Source organism: Coniophora puteana, assembly GCF_000271625.1.
Source record: "Coniophora puteana RWD-64-598 SS2 unplaced genomic scaffold CONPUscaffold_1, whole genome shotgun sequence".
Lineage (NCBI taxonomy): Eukaryota > Fungi > Basidiomycota > Agaricomycetes > Boletales > Coniophoraceae > Coniophora > Coniophora puteana.
In genome coordinates, this window is record NW_006913053.1 from 3,076,193 (window position 1) to 3,092,271 (window position 16,079).

At 49.9% G+C, this 16,079-nt stretch overlaps 5 protein-coding genes across 5 annotated transcripts; 1 reads left to right on the forward strand and 4 right to left on the reverse strand.

Annotated features, from left to right (window-relative positions):
* Nucleotides 1-159: 159 nt before the first annotated feature.
* CONPUDRAFT_134295 (uncharacterized protein) lies at nucleotides 160-1,958 on the reverse strand. Its single transcript, XM_007765414.1, has 9 exons — nucleotides 1,797-1,958; nucleotides 1,651-1,745; nucleotides 1,496-1,591; nucleotides 1,370-1,447; nucleotides 1,256-1,320; nucleotides 1,095-1,205; nucleotides 809-1,045; nucleotides 369-761; nucleotides 160-309 (listed from the first exon to the last, which is right to left on the reverse strand). Exons 1-9 carry the CDS (start codon nucleotides 1,952-1,954, stop codon nucleotides 181-183), a joined length of 1,362 nt encoding a protein of 453 aa, XP_007763604.1. The 5' UTR covers nucleotides 1,955-1,958; the 3' UTR covers nucleotides 160-180.
* Nucleotides 1,959-2,283: 325 nt separating this feature from the next.
* Nucleotides 2,284-3,533, forward strand: CONPUDRAFT_79161 (Metallo-dependent hydrolase). Its single transcript, XM_007764630.1, has 3 exons — nucleotides 2,284-2,501; nucleotides 2,565-3,067; nucleotides 3,124-3,533. The coding sequence occupies exons 1-3, from the start codon at nucleotides 2,393-2,395 to the stop codon at nucleotides 3,460-3,462; spliced, it is 951 nt and encodes a 316-aa protein (XP_007762820.1). The 5' UTR covers nucleotides 2,284-2,392; the 3' UTR covers nucleotides 3,463-3,533.
* A 739-nt stretch (nucleotides 3,534-4,272) lies between these two features.
* CONPUDRAFT_96063 (V-snare-domain-containing protein) lies at nucleotides 4,273-5,368 on the reverse strand. Its single transcript, XM_007765415.1, has 6 exons — nucleotides 5,162-5,368; nucleotides 4,977-5,111; nucleotides 4,850-4,911; nucleotides 4,713-4,799; nucleotides 4,573-4,655; nucleotides 4,273-4,514 (listed from the first exon to the last, which is right to left on the reverse strand). The coding sequence occupies exons 1-6, from the start codon at nucleotides 5,342-5,344 to the stop codon at nucleotides 4,390-4,392; spliced, it is 675 nt and encodes a 224-aa protein (XP_007763605.1). The 5' UTR covers nucleotides 5,345-5,368; the 3' UTR covers nucleotides 4,273-4,389.
* A 1,076-nt stretch (nucleotides 5,369-6,444) lies between these two features.
* Nucleotides 6,445-10,878, reverse strand: CONPUDRAFT_134299 (uncharacterized protein). The gene is made up of 17 exons (XM_007765416.1): nucleotides 10,686-10,878; nucleotides 10,508-10,633; nucleotides 10,368-10,452; nucleotides 10,272-10,302; nucleotides 10,066-10,211; nucleotides 9,939-10,009; nucleotides 9,866-9,888; nucleotides 9,741-9,818; nucleotides 8,785-9,696; nucleotides 8,286-8,730; nucleotides 8,043-8,225; nucleotides 7,625-7,993; nucleotides 7,453-7,558; nucleotides 7,146-7,399; nucleotides 6,939-7,098; nucleotides 6,814-6,883; nucleotides 6,445-6,760 (listed from the first exon to the last, which is right to left on the reverse strand). Exons 1-17 carry the CDS (start codon nucleotides 10,834-10,836, stop codon nucleotides 6,710-6,712), a joined length of 3,261 nt encoding a protein of 1,086 aa, XP_007763606.1. The 5' UTR covers nucleotides 10,837-10,878; the 3' UTR covers nucleotides 6,445-6,709.
* A 3,799-nt stretch (nucleotides 10,879-14,677) lies between these two features.
* Nucleotides 14,678-15,878, reverse strand: CONPUDRAFT_44237 (uncharacterized protein; the record flags this gene model as incomplete). Its single annotated transcript, XM_007764241.1, has 3 exons — nucleotides 14,678-15,598; nucleotides 15,652-15,743; nucleotides 15,803-15,878. The coding sequence occupies 3 exons, from the start codon at nucleotides 15,876-15,878 to the stop codon at nucleotides 14,678-14,680; spliced, it is 1,089 nt and encodes a 362-aa protein (XP_007762431.1).
* Nucleotides 15,879-16,079: the final 201 nt, after the last annotated feature.

Consider the following 16,079-nt stretch of genomic DNA (forward strand, 5'->3'; position numbering starts at 1 on the left):
TGTGGACGGGTGCGGGGATACAGCCCTCTAACAAATGCTATTACGTAAGCGCCCTTTTCTAGTCCAAGGTCGCACCGCTCCTAGCAAATCGGACGCGGCCGGCATAACATTCGTCATTCATCATTCAGCAGTCAAGCCACACTTCACGACGCGATTTATGCCAAAGGGCGAGCAACACAATCAGTTATTAAGAGCTACCTGGCGAGGCAGCCTGAAGCTTATACAGTACATGTCTTTGTTCGGAGCAACGGACCGGACCAGGTGGAGGTCGAAGTCCTCAATCGTGTGTCCTAGCTTCGCAGCCACGCGCTGACGACGTTCATGTCATCCCGAGCACGTTCTCCGATTGGTCACGAGAAGAGACTCACCTGGCTGATATCGGATCGGGCGTTTTCAAGCTCCAGCTCTCGGGTGAAACAGTAACAATGGATCATGGGCATGGCAATTCCGTAGATCTCCTGCAACTTCTGTCCCCACGGCTGGGTCGGAGATAGGACGCCTCGAAACGCGTCCAGGAACTCAATGGCAGTGTCAGGCAAATTCATGACAAATTGTGTGATGCGACTTCGTGCTGGAAGCTCGACAGCGGGCGAAGCTGGAGGCACACGATTGTCCTTGACTTCCTTGTGTCTTCGCCGTTCCTCCGTGCGGGTGAGTCTTGGGCCGGTATACGGAGGGAAAGGTTGCTCTGCTACGGTAGCCATGGCGTTCCGTATGACATCCCTTCCATCTTCGCAGCGGGCTCGCACGACATCGTCTACCTGCGAAGCTTTAGACAAGAACAACACAACGACATCGAAGAACGGACCTTGTTGTTGATAATATTTTGGCGCAGATACTTGGCACTGTTCGGATTCAAGTCATTGGCCAAGACTGCACAGCCTTTCCTTCCAGCAGGCACGGCAAACGGCCCTACTCCAGCAAAAACATCCACGATGACATCTGCGGGGTCGAAAAGGTCCACAAGGCGTTCGTGTTCATGATGCAGCCTTGAGTTCCAGTACACCTCAGTAAAGTCGAAAGTAAATCGACAGTTTGACTCATGCTGTACCACGAATGAAAGGATGTTCGAAAGGACATCGGAAGAAACTTACATGCTCTACCAAATAATCGGGTTCTCCTGCCAAGAGCTCCATCTTAAAGAAACGGAACTGGGTGTCAATAGAGTCGATCTTGTTGACAACAGTTCGGATAGCATTGTTTTTCTACCAAGGCTGTCAGAACGTCATTTCACAAGCCCGAGCCATGTACCAACGTCTAGAACGACAGCGCCAATCAGGTGCTTATAGGGCAGATACTCCTTGTTCAAATTAAGATGAGCTGAATTCAGTTATCAGCAGGCGAAGGACGAGTATTCAAGATGACAAACCAATATGGCCTGTAATTGCAAACCCTGTTGGAGGGGTTTCGCATAAACACTCAGGTAACACGGCTTTGAGGATGTCCTCTATGATAAGGTTAACGCAAAGCTCAACATGGTGCAACGCGTTCTGACCTGCTGTCCAATACGAATAGTCTAGCTGAAGGGTGTGTTTTGTAAGAGAGCCACCCTGCTCCTTTAAAAATCGTGCCTCTGCTGGTTCAAGATCGGCTGCCTTGCGAAAACCTCATGAGCTTAATCCCTGGATGCAAAAGTTGCACATGGCGAACCTTCGTCAGTGACCTTCAAAAGAACAAGCCGGCTGTCGTCAGAGTAAGAGTCATCTTTAACAACTGTACGTATGCGGGGGAGGTCCATTATGCAGCTGTATATTCTTTAGACCTGGTCTTAACTGAAAGATGAAATCGGAGCACACCTTTTCAATTGATGAGACTTGATGAAAACACCGGTCTTGGGAGGAGGTATGCGGATAGCGAGAATGTCGACGCTTTTTCGAAGAGCATGTCTGTCTAGCGTGTCATTCATCCATCGGTTTATGGGGGGCGATATATCCAGCGTACGGGGCTTAGCCATGACTGGGGCTAGAAAGACGGGCCTCAGTGTCTTGAGAGATGCGATCACAAGATTGGTGAGCATGACCGGATAAAGCACGGCTGCAGTTTGTGAATTTTTGATTCTCTGTTCGGCGGCATTTGCGCGACCAATAGGGGCCAATTGAACGGGTATCTCGGGCATTTGGTGCCGTTTTACTCGACTCACTTTGACTAGCTTTGACTCATACCAACAGTTCAAGCATATAATCTTTATCTCGCTTTGATACCACTATGCTAAAGATTTTCCTCCTCGATCCTAGAAGCATAACACAACAAACTGCAAACGGCCAATGTTTTCAAGATGTGCGGCGACAGTACTACTAGCCCAGTTGGACACAACCTTCCCCCTGCTAGTGTTCTGCAACATGTGGTAGATGTTCATTGTCATCCGACAAATCGCCCAATATCTCCAGAACAAATGCACGACCTAGCTATCACTGTGTGCCCTATGGCTACTAGGCCATTTGATCAGCCTCTCGTCCTCGAGCTCGCCAGGAAGTATCCCGATCAAGTCGTCCCAGGTTTTGGTCAGTCAACTGTCACTGTGCAGCCTTCCATGTACGACAGCAGTCTCACAGTTTAATACACAGGATATCATCCGTGGTTCACCCATTGGATCTCTCTCTCAGGCACCCCTACGAAGGAGCAACATTACAGGAAGCTATTCTTACCCGATCCTCCAAGTCAAGATACCGTGGCGATCTTCGAGCGGCTACTGCCTCTGCTGCCCGATCCAATACCACTGGAGGCCATTCTCGCAGACGTCCGCCAGAACCTCCTTGCAGTTCCGAGGGCTATGCTCGGCGAAGTGGGTTTTGACCGACAAGCCCGCATACCCATGCAAGTTCATGTACGTCCCCGCGAGATGACGCCATTCAAGATTCCCTTCGACCACCAGCTCGCTATTCTCCGGGCCCAGCTTGACATCGCTATAGAACTTGGTCGTAATGTTAGTATGCACAGCGTTCAGGCTACCAAAGCGACAGTGGACCTGCTAGACAGCTTGGCCGAGAAGCACGGCGATAAGTGGAGGCGAGTCAGCCTCGACCTGCACAGCTGTACTCTCAGTCCGGAAACATGGAAGAATATTGAGGTGTGTCGTGATTTTCGTGAAATAATCCCGCTAGCCTATTGAACATGTCCTTTAAGAAACGTCATCCAAATGTGTTCTTATCCATATCAACCGGTATCAATGTTCGTTGCCAAAACCTAAGTGCTCTCGTACAGGTGGCCTCTCCCGACCGGCTTCTTGTCGAATCTGATCATAACAACATTGACGGGTGTACTTCGCTCACATGGGACATAGTTCTTCTCTTAGCAGAGATTAAGCAGTGGCCTGTAGAGACTGTATGGAAAGATGATCCTCGTGATGATCAGCGGGGTGTCGTTCACCAACTACAAGCAAATTGGAAACGTTTCCAAGAAGCGAATTTTGGACCAGCCAAGAAGAAGCGCGCCGGTCGAAAGCCGAAACAGCCTAGGGATTAGCTACTACGAGACATTATCTACAATCACAATTAGTGATGTTGCAGACTGCAGCCACCGCTATGATTCGCGCCAAGCCAACAAATTTGAACATAAGCCATGATGAAACATAGCATAAGATGAAGCATGGCGAGATAGGAGCTCAGCTCCGTTGCTCGCTATATCTTTACGAGATGTTCAAGTACCATAGATAATCAAGTTTTCGCAGCGAAGTGGAGACCGTTGTTTCATGTATTGATTGGCGAAGGCCCCAACTCAATGCTGCGCTAACCGTTGGATATAGCAAAGTATCACGCCGCAGTCCGAATGTACGCTTTGACTTGCACAGCTTGTGGGTGAGCTCGGCGAAGCTAAACCAAGAACCTACCTGTTTTAGGATAAAGAATGATATAAAAGCTAGCCTACGGCTAGCTTTCGTCTTCTTCATCAACCGTCATGTCCTCCTCCATTCAAGCTTCTCGAGCGGTCGTCGATGAGCAGCCAGCTATCACTATAGTGAACCTGGATGCCGAAACTTCGCCATCTACGTTCCGTGTTCATCATGCCGATGTCAGCGCACCGTCTACGCTGACGAAACTCGGCCAGTTCTTAGAGTCAGAGGGCGCAGTGATCGTCAACGTGTCCATGTCTCCGCACCATCTGTGCGTCGTAACGACTCTCAAGAACGGCTGGGTCGACAGATTCCAGTCGCAGGTTCAAGCATAATGGGCGTTTGAAGGTAGTGTAGCTTGTTGTACCCACGTCATTGAAATCATTAACGGCTGCAGAGTCACAACTTCGTCGCAACGAAGAGGAGAACCATTGTTGATTACCTTGGGCATACAGCATATGTTCGTCATGTAGAAACACGTGCAACCTGGTGCAACATGACAAGTGCATTGATTAACAGAGCATAAGATAGACCTGTGGTATTGCGGGACGTCCGGCACCCTAGGTGGTCATATAGCTGAATAGTAAGATGAGACACACGGCAATCACGACTCCGATGATAAGAGCGTCTCTTCGTCGTCGGGTCTTGATCATAGAAAGGAGACTGTTGATCCCCGGCATAGTATCTGGAAACAATGGCGTGCCATAAGATGTCTATGACAATCAGGGGGATGGAAGTCTCACTCATGACCTGTCCCATGCGAGCATTGATACCACCCAATGACATTCGTTGCCTCGAGAACTCCGCGCGCGTCTCGTAGGCTTGACTGCGGATTACTCATGAGAATGTAGCCACGTAGGAACGTACGCAAGTGACCACTTACTCTAACAAATCATCGGTCATGCGATGTGAGCTGTCGATGCGACCTCGTTCCGCGAGGAGCGAATCCGCAGCCGAAGATTTGTATGCACTTTCGAAATTAGATTGATTGCGACGAGGTGGAGTCTAAGATGAACGTACTCTATGTCATTTCTGACACCGGTCAAGAGGTTGGCTTGGTCAAGAGCTGTCTGTACGTTGGCCTAGTGACACAGTTTGGCTACTCATTCATATTTGCTAGCTAGAGCATGCAAGAGATTCTCCGAACCTTGGTACGCCGAAACTCCTTCGAGTAGTCTTGAAAGACTTCCCTATGTCTCTGCATCGCTCGCGACATCGTCTGAGATGGAGGAGAATCAGGGTTTTCGGCCAGCCGAGAGAGCTCATCATTGGACTCCTTCAACTAAAGAACCGACGTAAGCAGTGTAGCGTGTTACGGTAGCGGAGACTCACCTTCTCAAGCAGATCCTCCACCTCTCCTTCTAGGTCTTTCCACCGCTCGCGGGAACCTTCAGCCTCCACATCACTTTGATTGCGGGTCATCGTCGAAGCTAGTCGCGAGTAAGCAGTCAGCTTCGAGTCAAAAAGCGATTCAAGAGTTCTGCATTGTCTGTGGAGAGAGTCATAAGTGGCCATGGTGGTTCGTAAAGGGGTTGCCGTCCTGTCCCTGAAGGCAATACCGCCTATCCATTGCCTCCGGGTAAATATCGGGATTTGCCGACTCACTAAGTGTCTCGCCTCGGCCTCAATATTTCAATCTTCCCCTGGTTTACCTTGTCTCGGCTCTTGACTATAGCTTGACTCTCGAGGGGCAGTGCACGGTACTGCAACACTTGGCTGGCAAGAACATCGTACTCCAGTCTCATGCATTATTGATGAAATCAGCGTTGGGCCGTCTCAGCATGATCGGCTTGATTCTCTATTGGACTATCCATGGACCACTGAATGCCACTGCTTTGCGATGGCGCCCCCTTGGCAGCGTGTATTAGCTTCCAGCGATCGCGACTTATGCATATATGACGCACTCCAACTGCCCAATGTCCTATGTAAACGATGCCGTAGCCTGTGTGCCTCGAGCCTCCTATTGGCCTATATAAGACCCCAGGCAAATCAGCCCGCCATACGATGAACCACCGCCTTCAACTCGTCCAGAAGCAGTTGTACTCTAGCACTCCTCATCAATCTCGCAGATATTTTGTCTCGGCGATGTCTAACGAAAACAAGAATGCGTCTGGGTTAACGCCATCTCAGACTAAGGCGCTCAAGGAGAGAGAACCCCAACCCCACGAGGAGCCGATTCTGAAGGGTATCAAGGAACTGTACTCTTGCAATCCTACAGAGGTAATACCATATACCTTCCGTCGTAATTTGGGGCTTCAACATGCATTTTAGAACACATTCTCTTTCTACACGAAGGATGCTGTCTTCCACGATCCAGTCGGTCTCGCGCAAGGGCTTGATGCAATAAAAGCCCAATTCATAGGACTGGCCAAAGTAAGGCGCACTAACATGAACTAATAGATAATGCTGAACACCAGCAGATTTTTGAGAAGGCAGATATACCAAAGTTTCGCGTACTCGAGAACCCCTCCGAAGTGCCGGCTTCTACTATTCTCGTTGACCAAGATGTTGCGTATTACCGTAGTGCGTCTGCTTCTTCGCCTACGAAGGTGTGTGAGCTAGCGGTCTTGCGTTGGTTACCCTAAAGTTAATGTATTCCAGACGTTGAATTCTCTCCTCACCTTGGAGACAAATGGCGAAGGCCAAGTCACGAAACATTCAGAAGAGTGGAACCACCAGAAACAGACGACGTCAGATGATGGGTTCCTCGGAATGCTCAACGAGCAGAGGAAGAAGCTGACAGCTAGTACCGTGGATGCATTCATAGGCAAAAAGTGATCCATGAAGTAACGCGAATCATTATGTAACTACGTATCACGTCCCTCGTATAATCTGATGATCTTTTCCAACGTCACGATTGTGGGAGCCAAATTTGTCAGACTAAAACTGGAACCAGCGCTTAGCGCTTTGCTCTGCGGCAATCCTCTGAGCCTGTCAAATGGAACTTGAGTTTGGACTTTACGGTTTGTCGAAGAATGGCTGACCTGTTCGACCATCTTCTTACTACCTTCTCCCAAGGAGTTCATTTGTTGCTCCAGGTCTCCAAGCATTTGCCTGGGCGGAATCAATATATCATACTGTCTCATAAGTATGTCGCACGTCCACTTACCCTCTCTCAGATAATGCCGAGGTGAGGTGACTGTAGACATCCCCTCGAGTTTGCTCAAGGGTATTCATGGCCCCGGTAATATTGTCTTCACCTACGGAATCCCGAATTTGTTGCATTATGTTCCACGATGCTTCAGGGACTTGTCTATCAGGTCCAGCAACTGGAGACATGCTGAGTATAAAGTATATAGCCAATGGCATAACATACATAGTTTGTCAATCTGGTCGCCTGTAGCTGATCGGTTGAACTGCAGCCATGATCCGAGGGCAGAAACGGGACCAGCTGAGACAGGCTGGGGCTGAGGAGGCATAGGATTACGATGGCCCCGAGTTAAATCTACCACTAGCGGGCCATAACACCGTCTCGAGCTGAAAAGAGAGCTCAACTTGATCTGCATAGCGAGGCCAGACGGTTCCGTGATCAAGCTGACAAAGTCTCCTGAGTTATCAACGGAAACGACTCTGTACAGACGATGTTGGATGTTTATACTGCGATACCCAGTTGACAGACGCACCCTCGACACTCCTTTGGTACCGGAATGGTGAAAATATACTCTAACTGGGGTAATGAATAAACCATAATGTCGTTTTGCGATGTGATTGCAACTAAGACTTGGGAACCTGATAGTTGAGATGAGATAATGGCAGATCCCCTACAATTGACGACGCCAATCACGACTCACTCACCATTTTTACTAACAATTTGTACGTTGGTCACCAAGTGCTTCCGACTGGACCAGTCGACTCTACCGATTCGTTCACCGTCAACATCAAGGACACAACGGGCACCATCAGCATTTATTGCAACCCAGCAGCAATGGTCGGCGGCTTTAGTTTGGGAGTATGTCGCCGCGAATCTTGACCTGTTGGCCTCGATAGAAACGCCACCGCGGATATCTAGAAGGTATGATGCTCCCGGCAAAACGTTGGGTATGGTCTCTAGCGAAACATGTTTCTCAGCTTTCCATGACGATGTCTCAGCTCTGTGTGTAATGCTGTAGTGATCGGTTGAACCAGACGCGTGAACAGCCAGGAGACGAACGCAGAGGTGCTCATCTACGAATACGTTAGCACGCTGAACAAGGAACTCATGTCAACCATTTACCGGTACTCAGCCCCGATATAAACCAATTCAGAGATACAATGCGCTCTGTCGACGCATCATGTCTGTGAAGGTGAAATAATTTTGAGTGGCGTTTGCCTGCGTTTCCTTCAGGTCTCAGGACAGATGGTCCCCGCAAGTTGACAAGAGCAACGCTGCCGTCAGCATAACCCACAGCAAAGAATCCTTCACGTTCATGGTGAGGATAACGAATAAATTCTGACCTCAGAGGGATTCTAGACGCACCAATATTCGAGACCGCAACCGCAGATACGGCGATCGATTTCCCCTTCAGCATCATTAGCGGGCGGAAACCTTGACTTTTGCGAGTTGGGAGGTTATCGAGGAGTACAAGCTCTGGATCGGCTGATGTAGCGTCTGTAGATCGTTCCGGTATGTTTTCGCTCAGTCGATAAAATATGACCTCTCCGCTATCCAGAGCCACAGCGCACTCCAAAGTTTCAGAAGCTAATGACACAGAGATAATTCTAGGATAAGTGCCGTTTGACAGCATTGACACAATGCCTTGGCCACACAGCTCAGAGACGTCAATTGCCAGCGCGTAAAGAGGGCAAGGATAGTGCCTTGAGAGCGGAGCTTCACTGGAGGCGACTAAAAGCTGGGCGCTAGCATCTGAGAAGCGTACCGACAGGTCTTGATGGACGGTCACAAGGATGCGGCGGGGCTGGTACTAGGGTAATTGTGAGTCACTTGTGAGTAGGGTTGAGAAGAAGGCTAAGCATACCTTTCCTTGTTTCGCGTTACTAAGTGCTGACTCCTGAACATACGCTGTGCCGCCTTCTAAAGGGAATGGCGATTCAGAAGCAGTGTATTTAGCCAGAATTTCGTAGGATTCGTTGGGCAAGACTATGAGTTGTGTGGAGGATATTCCGTGATGACCTGTCCATAACCCGGGGGGAACATCGATCGCTTTGGGGTCACCATCAGACATGATGTCAGCAAGTGTATCCGCCAGGTCGTCGACTATGTCCTTGGGGGTCCCTTCGTCAGAATTTGACTCGTCTCCAGGTTGTGAGAACGACGGGGGAGGAAAAGAGAAAATCTCCATAGACTGAGGCGTAGTGCCTTGTGACGAAATCAGTATCATAGCCAGAGGGTCCCAGGTACCCAAAAAGTGAGGGCTACCGCGAGGTACTAATGCGAAGCTAAGAACAGTTCCATTGCCAAAGTATTCGTATGTAGAGGTTGGAATAGAACTGGCTCTCATGGCCTGGCGCATGGCGGGAGAAAGGTTTGCGTCAGAAGTTTCGGAAGGGCTGAATGCAGGCATGCGCTGCACGAGAACATTTCCAAATTGGCCGCTGACTTGACCACCTAGTATAATAAGAGCAGTATCGCCACACCGTGGATCAGATGAGTTGGGAAATCCACACCAAGCCAGTTGGGTGATCGGCTCAGAGTCAGGGTCATGTGGACGATCACTGGGGCTATCTTTCTCGGCTAGATGTTGTTCTAGGACGTCAGCATTGACGACGTTGATATCCATCTCGTCGATCGTTCTGACAAGCAACGGACCACCATCATCTTCAATAGCCCAAAAGGCAATCGATCCATCTTCATAGCCACCGGCAAAAAAGTGGCCAGCCGGGTGAATTGCAATGGCAGTAACAGCCAATGTTCGATGGGTCATGAGATCCTAGTTTGCGTGAGCTAACGGAATAACGCCAATGCATTACAAACCTTTCTTAATCGTCCCTTACTGCCTGGTGCTCCAGCAGGTATGACTAATTGATACGTTCGAATGACGCGTTTTTCCGTCTGCATACTATGTAAAGATGTCATGCAAATAAATGACTTGTACGCACCAGATTCCAAAGTATGATGGCACCTGGTTCTAAACTTGAGCAGCGCAAGCTTGAGGAGACAAATTTATTTCACCTCTATACGTAACAAACAGCAGATTGAGGTCTCTAGGATGGTGAAGCACCTGAACCGGAGAGTCCAGGGAGCTGATGCGATGTTTAGCCCGGCTTCATAGAGTTGAGTTAGTATTGAAGGCACATACAGTTTCCCAACGCATGTAAGGCCATTCATACTTGGATTAAGTTTGGAGTCCATCATAATCCATAGGTTTGGTATGGAATACTGTGACTTGCGAAGGCATAACAGGTCGTAGGTTGCGATGATTCCGGTTGACAGTGCAACCATGACCTAGGGTTGAGCCTTGTCAGCTTTTTAGGACCGAGTCTGGGAATGCGATGAAGCCGTTACATGGGTATGACAAGACGAAAGAGTCAGTGCACTGGCATTGAAGAATCGTCATGTCTGAGCATAATCACATCTTGACGGGGAAACTGGGTGACTTGCCTGATGTTCTCGAACTGCGTTGATTTCTGGGGTTTTGTCAAGTCCTCAGAAGCCAAATCCCAGATATGAAGTTGGTGCCTCGCATCTGATACATGCATACTCAGCAGTTGTCTCATAGTATGTCTGCTCGTACCCCTCACCAGCACACACTAACTTGAATACGTTGGAAGCAAAGAAGAGATGTTTTATGCCTGTGCGCTGGGGAAGTTGAAGGGTTAGTGAGACGCTGGGGCCTCCATACACCACGACTGAGCCAGAGGCAGTGCCTGAAGAGCGCGATATTGAGCGGCATTCATGATGGGGAGGATAGGATGTGACCTATCGCGAGCAACCCTGCTAAAGGCTCGATTGCTACCACTGTTATGTCATGGCTGATGTTTAGTTGGTGAAGGATCCCCACATCCCAGAGCAGCTGCTCTCGAAGATCGTATGATAGGTCTGAGTGGACTTGATGGGACTTAGCGAACATGGCTGGATCATCACCGTAACTTGGAGCAACGTGAGTTAACGCACTAACGCCAAAGGCATATGTACAACCAGAAAACTAAACCCAACTGAGTAGCTACAGTCTGCAACGACCTCCAAATTTATCTAAGTTATCACGTGCGTATGCTAATACAGTGCCGGGTAGTTGCAATAAATTAGTAATGTCATGGTGAGGTTCAGGGTAGATGCAAGTTGCTATAGGCTACTGTACATGGTATCAAAGGGCTGCAAAAAGATATATTGAGGGAACGCTCAAAGTCCATAGAACATGGATAAGAAAAGATATGAGCTATTGCTGACCTTGGGCGGTCATGGTGGGTTTTGCTCGAATACATGGGTGCGAGAACTCGGTGGCAAGCCCCTGCTGTCGGGAATTGGCACAGTACCCCCTCTAATCTTACCCAGCCAACTCCTCTTCTTCCCGAGACCAGCGTCGTTGTCAAGACGGGCTGACTTGGCTCTGGGGCTGTTGGTGACATCAGAGATACCTTGAAGCTGCGGCTTATTCTTCGACGGAGACATGTGACGAAGGCCTGTACGCGGGGCAGAGCTGCGAACCGGCGTGAAGCCAGATTGTGCTGAATAGATAGTCCTGCGTTGCCTTGGGGTAACTCCCGTGTCCCCATCTCCGTATCGCCCTTCCGCTGGGATTGCGTCTCTGTCGTCGTCATCCGGTGCACGTCGTTTTCTGCCAGCTGACATCGAAACCTGTACCTCGTCATGAACTTCGGTTTGGTATGATCTCGACCTCCGACGTTCAGGGGTCTTTTCATATGTCATATTGATGGAGGCTGGCACGGTAGAACGCTCGCGATTGGTAGGGGGCGACTGATGCGAAGTAACTGTGGCTGGGGGAGAAGAAGGGCGACGAGAGGATCCAGAAGAAGCGGCGCGATCTCTGCTTGATTGTGGTGTGCTTGATGGCGCAGTGAACGTCGTTGCAGGAGCCACTTTCGGGGCCGGAGCAGGCTCAGAAGGCAGTGGTGCATTGAAAGTGGGCGCAGCTGCCTTGGCTGACGAGAGTTTAGTCTGCAACGACTGGGTTTTGCGCGTCAAGCTCTCGACTTTTGCAGTCAGCTTCTTGTTAACCTTGAGTTGCCTATGCTCACATGCTTGTTAAGACGGTGACATGTATGTAGCGAAGGACTTACTCTAGCATGCGCTCATCAAAGTCCTCAATCTCTGCACACTTCTGTTTGAGCAGTTCATCTAATTCGCTGTTCTTCGCTTCACATTCTTCCAAAGCAGTACTAAGGTCTGGCTGCGAGCGAAGGGCGTTCAGCTCTTTGCGAAGAGAGGATATCAGCCTTTGATTTTCGACTCCCTGGAGAGAAAGGTTGATCTCGGTAGCTTTGGCTACTTTCTGCGATTCCGCAAGCTCAGCTCGTGTGCTATCAAGACAACCGGTCAAGCCTGCGATACCACTTGCACTATATCTCGATAAACTGAGTCGCCGCTTCAGCCCGAAAGGAACGTACTTACCTATCTTTAGCCCGGATCTCCAAAGATTGTGTCAGCGACAACAAGCGCTGGATTTCAGCCTCGAGCTCCGTCATATTCTCTTGTAGACTCTGTTTCTCTTCCTGCAGGTCGGACGTCTCCCTTTGGGCTGCCTCTAGCTGCTGAACGGTATCATTGAAGTTTCGACGAAGATCTTGTAGCAAACCCTCTGCTTCATCAGCGCGTTGCTGTGCTTGTGCAATCTCTGTTGCATGGTGTTCCTTGGACTGCGAATGAAGAGCGAGTTCTCTCTGAAGTCGGACGATGTCAGCTTCCGTTTCTTCAAGGTGGGACTTGAGTTGAGCTTCTTGTACGTCTAGCGTATCTTTCATTGCGGCAAGGGCATTTTGACGCTCCTCGTGGATAGAATGAATATCATCCTCCATCTTAGAAAGGTCAAGCTTATGTTGCTCCTCGAGCTCTTCTAGGCGTCTCACCGCTTCTTCATGAAGAGCCTCCGAGCGCTCCACATCAGCTCGAGCGTGCTCAAGTTGTTCTAGAGCTGCAGCTAGCTCGTCGCGGGCAGAAGTTAGAGTTTCCGCCTCGTCAGAGTGGGTATTTGCGAGTTCAGCTTCAAGCTCCGAAATCCGTTCCAACCGGTCAGCCGCAGTACCGACATATTCATCTCGTTCGTGGGTGATTGTGCCAAGCTCTTTTTGCAAAGCAGAGATTTGCTCATCATGAAGGGACTGCAGCTCTTGTGGGCGGGGTTCTGTGTCCTCGTTTGAGTGTAGAACCTTATATTCCTGCTGGAGCACGTGGAGCTGATATTGATGCTGCTCGTCCATGGAAGTTACGTCTGCAGCAGCTTTGGCGCGCTCAGTGGCAATCATCGACTCCAAATCAGTGTTTCTTGTCTTCGAAGCGTGAAGGTCGGAAGCCGTCTGACTGAGGTGACCATGCAGAGTTACCAGCTGGGCTTCAAGTGACGAGACATTCTGTTCAGAGATGCTGAGCTGGCTGAGATTCTTCCGGAGAGCCAACTGGCTGATAGATAACGCTATGCACCAATCATGAGAATCACAAAGGGGAGATGAACCTTCACCAAGGGCATCGTGTTGTAATGGCTGAATCCTCATCTGATTGAACATCTGGACCTTGTCTGCGAGATGGACGTTGAGCTCTTCGAGATGAACAATCTGGGCTTTGTGGGCGCAAGATAAGTCAGCCTGTTGACTTATCGTACGCTTTAAAGACAAGAGGCGCGTCCTGAAGGTCGATCGTTGCTTCATAAGCACCTCCACTATGGTTGCGAGTTCGCGTGAGTGATCCTCGCCGCAATCGCTGAGCTTCTTCTCGAGCTTCTCGATCTCCTCTTCAGCAGCCTCCAGTTTGTTGAGCGCATTATCCCGTGTGTCACGAGCCTCTGCGCAGTCGTCGACCATAGCTTCCTTCTCGCAGGAAAGAGTGTCCCTCTCAACAGCTAGCTCTGATACCCGATCTTCTTGAAGCTGTAAATTGGTCTGTAGACGACGGATGTCGTGTTGGAGGATCCCGATCTGTTCGGTGCGACGATCCACACGACCTTCCAGCTCCTCGATTTGGTTTCGCAGAGACTGCGTGGCTTGCGAGGAAGGCATATGACCAAGTCGCTGCGCCTGGAGCGCGGTGTACTTTTGCTCCGTCGCATTGAACTCCGACTGGGCTGTCGAAAGGTCTTCACGGAGGTTAGCAACCTGCAAATTCAAAGCATTGCGCTCCGATTCCAAAGAAGCGTAGTTCTTGGACAGTGCAGAAAGTTCCAGTTGAGTTGTCCTGAGAACGCTGCGAGCTTCGGTGAGCTCCTCCAAAGTGGATTGAAACTGAGTGCTCATTGAGAGCTGTAGAGCGCCTTTCTCTGTAGCGGAGACCGCCAAATCTTGAACGGCACGATCCAAATGCATCTGCAGAGAGTCTTTTTCGCTCTGGCTGCTCTCGAGCTCCGCTTTCACCGCCTCTATTGATGCCCGTTCCGCCAATACCCTATCTTGCATCGCCTCGAGGTCTTTGCAGGAAAAGACATACTGGCGTTGGAAGTGGTCGGTAGTAATGGTAAGAGTTCGAAGCACCAAATCGAGGCGACGAATGGCTTGATAGCATTTGTCATGCGAAACCTCACCCGATGAACTGGTTGCGCGCTTTGCCATTTGAGCGTTCAGGCCTTCTATCGCGATCCTCGACTCCGTTTCAAGGAAACCCACGGTCCTCTTCAGGCCATCTCGCTCATCTCGAAGCCGCGTCACCGCGGTTAAGAGATTCTGCAATTGTTCAGCATACTCGTTCTCTTTGGCTCCTGTTGATGCGTTGGTAACCGTAGAATGTGCTCCGGCACTGTTCGAAATAAATCAATAAATCAACAAGATTATGCAAAGATCACGAGAGGCATACTGTTGCGAAGCAGCGAGTTGCAGAGATGCTCGTTGTCGGGACGTCTGAGCGAGCTCTTGGGAAAGAGCGCCTTTCTCCCTCAGCAAGTCTTCTTTCTGTTCCTGTATCTCAAGGCACTTTGACTCCAGTTTAGCACTCTTCTTCTTCTCGTCCGATAGCTGCGCCTGCAGTTTGCCAAGTTCCTTCTGAGACGTTTGAGGGACCTGAATCTGGCGAAGTTGAAGCTCCAACGCAGCAATCTTCGCTTCATCCTCGTCAATTCTCGCAAGAAGTTCTTCTTCCCTTGCCGCTCCATCATTGTTTCTCAAAGCCTCGAGCTCCCTCTCCTTCTCCTCCAGAGCGGCTTCCAGCTCCCTCAGCTTAGCTTGTGTTGAACGCTCGCCAGCCACCCGTTCGTTTTCCGCGCTAATGAGCTGCGTGCCTAACCGAGAGAGCTTGTCTTCTAATTGCTGAAGCTGTTTGTCTTTGTGGCCAAGCATAAGACGAGCATCATTAATTTCCTTCTCCATAGTGGGATTGTGCAAGTCTGTAACAGAAGACGATCGAGGTCGGTGACCACGTTTGGGAATTTGAGAGGGAGGTGGTTGCGCCGCAAGGTTCTTGAGATTGATTTCCATAGCATGTATACGTTGCTGGAGAGCCTTGTTCTCAGTTTCGAGGGCTTGCCGTTGACTTCGAGCATTATCAGACTCGAGAGTCATGGTGTCGAGGGTGGCCTCCAATGTTCGCGCTTCATTGTGTTCAGATTGAATTTTCTCCTGGGCTAGTCGAAGCGCTGACGCAGCGTTTTGCGAGGCAATCTTCTCATTGCTGAGTTCTTCCGATTTGCGCGTCAGGTCCGCCTCAAATCGAAGCGCGCGGTCTGCCTCAGTCCTAAGCTGTCATTGGCGTCAGACCACGGAATAAGTGCAAACTACTGAGGCACGAATACCTTGTTGATGGTCTCATCCAGGACAGACCTCAGTTCGTTTAAGTCAGCCTCGCGTTTGAGAAGTTGGGAGCGCAAGCCAGCATTCTCAGAATCTGCCAATGGTAAGTACTCATCACACGAGCACTGCAGCTCAAGGGGTGGTAAAACATACCTTTGCTGGCGACTTTATCCAGCAAGTGGTGCGTTTCCTCCGATATGTCATCCTTTCCAAGGTCTTGGAGCGACATGGCTCCTTGAAGCAGGGCGGCGCGTCAATGGTTCTTGTCCGAAACCAACATTAATGCATGGCTCGATCAACCGAGGCGCGACAAACCACGTGACCGTGTAATCAAACCTTGCCGAAAGCATCCGATTGCATTGCATTCCAAACGTAAGTGGAACACAACACTCTTTCCCTCAGGTTCGTACTTACTCGGGATTGACCAAGA